At 50.4% G+C, this 5,724-nt stretch overlaps 1 protein-coding gene across 7 annotated transcripts in view; it reads left to right on the top strand.

Moving 5' to 3' along the window:
• LOC138789028 (glyoxal reductase-like) overlaps positions 1-5,724 on the top strand; it is a 93,994-nt gene that overhangs the window by 295 nt on the left and 87,975 nt on the right. For 4 of the 7 annotated variants that reach the window (XR_011362688.1, XR_011362687.1, XR_011362689.1 and 1 more), the window contains exons 1-2: positions 15-282; positions 371-450. Coding sequence is in view for 4 of the 7 variants with exons in the window: in XM_069967534.1 (XP_069823635.1) it covers positions 272-282; positions 371-450 (91 nt within the window). In the remaining 3 variants the exon portion in view is untranslated. Of the gene's footprint in view, positions 1-14; positions 283-370; positions 451-500; positions 597-5,724 lie in introns of those variants that run through there. The other 3 variants (XM_069967535.1, XM_069967537.1, XM_069967538.1) reach the window with 3 other exon arrangements.

Below are 5,724 nucleotides of genomic sequence, written 5' to 3'. Positions count from 1 at the left end.
CACTCCGATCTGATGAATCTACTATCAGGTTATATGTCAGTCTCCATACAGGCACGCTGACAGCTACAGCACCGCCGCGGATTACGGCTGTCGTACGCAGCATCCCTTTGACCTCACAGCTGATGCCGCGCCCGCCATGATAACTCCTGGCAGCAGCCTCGTAAGTCATTGCGCTCGCCGCCATCTTTGAATTTCTCCGGTGGGGAGAGCCGGCGGCGGCCATGTTTAGTGAGGGCAAAGCGTCTCAGGCATCGGTGTGAGGAGAAAACTAATGTCCGTAGGGTAAAGACTTTCTCATATACTTACAGCAAAGCTAATGGAGGAAGAAAAGGCTGGAGTTCTCTAACACACTATACTTTGTATCTTACAGGAGGAAGAGCATGGAGATTCCCATCCATTTCCCCACTGTGCCTCTATCCAGCGGCCAGCACATCCCTATTCTGGGGCTGGGTGAGTCTAGGAGTCTGCACTGTGCAAGGGATTGGTGCTCTGTTTGCTTGTGGGGGTACTACAACTCCCAGCATGCTCCGCCACATGGGATATGGGAGTCAGAGTACTTTTACTGGTCAGCATTGCGCCTGATGATGCTGGATCGGGTAGGTGTCAGTTCACACCAGGTCGCTGTAATGTTCATTAAGGGTGGCAAACCAGCAGCCCTCTGGCGGATGCAGAACTACAACTCCCATCATGCCTGGACAACCCAAGCTAAAGCTGGGGGTTAAATCCTCGGCTGTCCGGGCATGATGGGAATTGTAGTTCGGCTGTGATACTTGTCAGGATGGTGAATATTATAGTGGAATCTGCGGACACAGCTATAAATGGCGCAGGTGTGAACAGAGCCCACATCTGAGCTGTGTCCGTCCTTAGGAACAGAAAAACGAAAATAACACAGTGCAAAAGACGGACATTGGTTGTGCCCAATGGGGTCAGTCTGATCATGTTGTTTGCCCCTTGCTGCTTTTACCATCAAATGTCATAAGGCCCTGGCAGAGAAACACAGTATGGCCCTATACTGCAGCCCCACTCTATACCGTAGTTATCTGCTTCTATACCGTATGCCCCACTGTTGTTAGGCCCCTATACTGTAAGTTTCCCTCTGCAGGTAGTCCCCATGCTGTATACACCCCCCCTCTGCAGGTGGTCTCCATACTGTATACACCCCCCTCTGCAGGTAGTCCCCATACTGTATACATCACCCTCTGCAGGTAGTCCCCATACTATACACACCCTCCTCGGCAGGTAGTCCCCATAATGTATACCTCCCTCCTCTGCAGGTAGTCCCCATACTATACACACCCTCCTTGGCAGGTAGTCCCCATACTGTATACACCCCCCTCTGCAGATAGTCCCCATACTGTATACACCCCCCTCTGCAGGTAGTCCCCATACTGTATACACCCCCCTCTGCAGGTAGTCCCCATACTGTATACATCCCCCCTCTGCAGGTAGTCCCCATACTGTATACATCCCCCCCCCTCTGCAGGTAGTCCCCATACTGTATACACCTCCCCCTTTGCAGGTAGTCCCCATACTGTATACACCTCCCCCTTTGCAGGTAGTCCCCATACTGTATACCCCCCCTTCCTGCAGGTAGTCCCCATACTGTATACGCCCCCTTGGCAGGTGGTCCCAATGCTGTATACCTCCCCTCTTTGTAGTTCTTCCCCCATGCTATATACCTTCCTCCCCCCTCTGTAGTTGTTCCCCCATACTGTATACTTCCCTCCCCCTCTGTAGTTGTTGCCCCATGCTGTATACCTTCCTCCCCCCCCTGTAGTTGTTCCCCCTTTACTGTATACCTCCCTCCACCCTTTGTAGTTGCCCCTGTCCATACTGTATACCTACCTCCCCCCTCTGTAGTTGCCCCCCTCCATACTGTATACCTCCCCCTCTGTAGTTGTTCCCCCATACTTTTTACCTCCTTCTCCCTCTGTAGTTGTCCCCCCTTATACTGTATACCTCCCTTCCCCCTCTGTAGCCATTCCCTCCATACTGTATACATCCCTTCCCCCTCTGTAGTCGGTCCCCCATACTGTATACCTCCCTCTTCCTCTGTAGTTGTTCCCCCCTTACTGTATACCCCCCTCCATACTGTATACCTCCCCCTCTGTAGTTGTTCCCCCATACTTTTTACCTCCCTCTTCCTCTGTAGTTGTCCCCCCTTATACTGTATACCTCCCTTCCCCCTCTGTAGCCATTCCCTCCATACTGTATACATCCCTTCCCCCTCTGTAGTCGGTCCCCCATACTGTATACCTCCCTCTTCCTGTGTAGTTGTTCCCCCCATGATGGATTACACCATGTGATCCTAGCAAATGAAAGAACGATGTGCAATTAGGGTCCATTTACACAGAAAGATTATCTGACAGATTATAAACAGAGATCAGGTCATAAAGGAAAGCCTGAGATTTCTCCCATTCTCAAATCCATTCCTGGCTTTGGTTTAGATCTTTGGCAGATAATCTGTAAGATAAATCTTTCTGTGTAAATGGACCCTTATGCTGCGTTTACACGGAACGATTATTGTTTGAATTTTCGCAATAACGATTGCATTTGAGCGATAATCGTTCCTTGTAAACACAGCAAACGATCAAGCGATGAGCGAAAAATCTTTCATTTTGATCTTTCAACATGCTCTCAAATCGTCGTTCATCGTTCGCTAAAAATTCGCAGATCGCTTCGTGTAAACAGTCTTTCAAAGATTCACCCTATGTAAAAGATGGGCTTAAGCGATCTTAAAAATGATCGCATTAACGATCTTTCTTACGAAATTTCTTACGATTTCTTCGTCTAAATGCTGATCGTTATAAAAACCAAATCGTTGGTTCAAAATCGTTAAACGATCGATTGGGAGAATTATCGCTCCGTGTAAACCCAGCATTATGGTGCATTTACACAGACAGATTTATCTGACAGATTTTGCAAGCCAAAGTCAGGAATGGACTTGAAAAGAGGAGAAATCTCAGTCTTTCCTTTATGACCTGAGCTTTGTTTTTAGTCTGTTCCTGGTTTTGGCTTCAAAATCTGTTAGATAAATCTTTCTGTGTAAACGCACCATTACACAGAACAATTAACAATGTTTTCGGCGTCAGCACCAAACAGACGATGAACGATTACTTGCTGGTCGTTTGATCATTATCGTTCAAACTTGAAAGATATAACGACAATTCGCACAATGCTCGTCTTGTGTAATAGTGTAATTAGACTTCCCTTACATGAACCCCGAAGTCCCTACGACAACACTTCTAGGCTGGTATTTCAGCATTGTCATAGGAGCAGTAAATTACATCTCCTCATAGTTTAGCATGGACGGATATGGACTATGGAGGAGATTTATCAACCATGGTGTAAAGTGAAACTGGCTCAGCTGCCCCTAGCAACCAATCAGATTCCTCCTTTCATTTTCCAAAGAGTCTGTGAGGAATGAGAAGTGGAATCTGATTGGTTGCTAGGGGCAACTGAGCCAGTTTCATGTTTGATAAATCTCCCCATTGAGTTCAGTTCATTGGACATCCCATAGACTGTCATTGATTGTTGGACATAAAGCACGGGTGTCAAACTCCAACCTTACGTCTGTTGTAAAACTACAATTCCCATCATGCCCGGACAGCCAAAGCCTCCCTCCCCCCTCTGTAGTTGTCCCCCCATACTGTATACCTCCCTACCCCCCCTGTAGTTGTTCCCCCATACTGTATACCTCCCTCCCCCTCTGTACCTCTTCCCCCATACTGTATAACTCCCTCTCCCTCTATAGTTGATCCTCCATACTGTATACCCCCCCTCTGTAGTTGTTCCCCTATACTGTATACCTTCCTCTCCCTTTGTAGTTGTTCCCCCATACTGTATACCTCCCCCCCTGTAGTTGTTCCCCCCCCATACTGTATACACCCTCCCTCTGCAGGTAGCACCCATACTGTATACATCCCTCCCCCATCTGTAGTTCTTTCCCCATACTGTATACCTCCCCCCTCTGTAGTCGTTCTTCCACACTGTATACCTCTCTCCCCCCTCTGCAGGTAGCCCCCATACTTTATACCTCTCTCCCCCCTCTGCAGGTAGTCCCCATACTGTATACCTCCCCCCTCCTCAGGTAGTCCCCATACTATATACCTCCCTCCCCCCTCTGCAGGTAGTCCCCATACTGTATACCTCCCCCCCCCTCTCTGCAGGTAGTCCCCATACTATATACCTCCCTCCCCCCTCTGCAGGTAGTCCCCATACTTTATGCCTCCCTCCCTCCTCTGCGGTTGTTCCTACATACTATATACCTCCCTCCTCTCTCTCTGTAGTAACCCACGTACCCTCCGTCCCATCGTATTCAATGACCCTACTGTGCATCTTCTTACCCCTCCTGCCTCCCCTGCAGGCTGTCTTGAGCAGGTGGGGGCGGAGCATAACAAGTCTGGCTCTGATTGGCTGATGCTCAGCACCCTAAAGGCCCTATTACACCAACAGATTATCTGACAGATTTTTTTAAGCCAAAGCCAGGAATGGATTTAAAAAGAGGAGAAATCTCAGTCTTTTCTTTATTACCTGTTCTCTGTTTATAGTCCATTCCTGGCTTTGGCTCAAAAAAATCTGTCAGATAATCTGTTGGTGTAATAGGGCCCTTAGGCTTCCGGCTCCCTGACATCCTCCTCAGCCAACCAGAAGCTGCGGTGGGACTGTGCTCTGATTGGCTGAGCAGGACAATAGTGGGCTGGGAGCCTGAGAAGCAGGTGGGAAGTGGCTTCACATACTCGCAGCGGAATGAAAAATATGATGCGAGCATATGAAGCCATAGAGAATGATGGGACACAGGATCGCAGCGGACGTTGCTGCGGAACTCGCAGCATGAAATCCACTGTGATCCGGTACGTGTGAAACAGACTGTTGAACCTCTTCTGAATAGGTCATCAGTCACTGACCGTTATCGATCGGATGTTTGGTGCCCACACTACACAGTGAACAGGGTCGGGAGCAGCTGCCTCTGTTTAGCCCAGGGGTGGGGAACCTCCGGCCCGCGGGCTGCATCCGGCCCCTGAGACCTCCCGATGCGGCCCGCGGCCCGCAGCTCCCCTGTGATGCGCGCCGCTCTGGAGGAGGAAGGAGCCGGCATACACAGCATCCTCCGGTGTCTGTGACAGCTGCCGGACACAGGAGGATGCTGTCTATGCCGGCTTCTTCCCCAGCAGAGCGGCGCGTGTCTTCAGTCTTCTGCGGGCCGCGCGCGATGACGTCATTTCATCGCGCGCTGCCTGCAGGAGAAAGACCGGCACAGAGGACCTGGGAGAGAAGAGGACCTGGGCAGCGTGGGAGCGGAGGTAAGGTGAGTGGGATGTTTATTTTTTTTATTTGGGGGTTAACTAGGCCACCAGGGACATGCCTGATGGGGGTTAACTAGGCCACCAGGGACATGCCTGATGGGGGTTAACTAGGCCACCAGGGACATGCCTGATGGGGGGTTAAATAGGCCACCAGGGACATGCCTGATGGGGGTTAACTAGGCCACCAGGGACATGCCTGATGGGGGTTAACTAGGCCACCAGGGACATGCCTGATGGGGGTTAACTAGGCCACCAGGGACATGCCTGATGGGGGTTAACTAGGCCACCAGGGACATGCCTGATGGGGGTTAACTAGGCCACCAGGGACATGCCTGATGGGGGTTAACTAGGCCACCAGGGACATGCCTGATGGGGGGTTAAATAGGCCACCAGGGACATGCCTGATGGGGGTTAACTA

Source organism: Dendropsophus ebraccatus, chromosome 4, assembly GCF_027789765.1.
Source record: "Dendropsophus ebraccatus isolate aDenEbr1 chromosome 4, aDenEbr1.pat, whole genome shotgun sequence".
NCBI classification, from domain to species: domain Eukaryota; kingdom Metazoa; phylum Chordata; class Amphibia; order Anura; family Hylidae; genus Dendropsophus; species Dendropsophus ebraccatus.
Note: the sequence above shows the minus strand (reverse complement) of the source record. Positions and strands in the feature narration are given on the sequence as shown.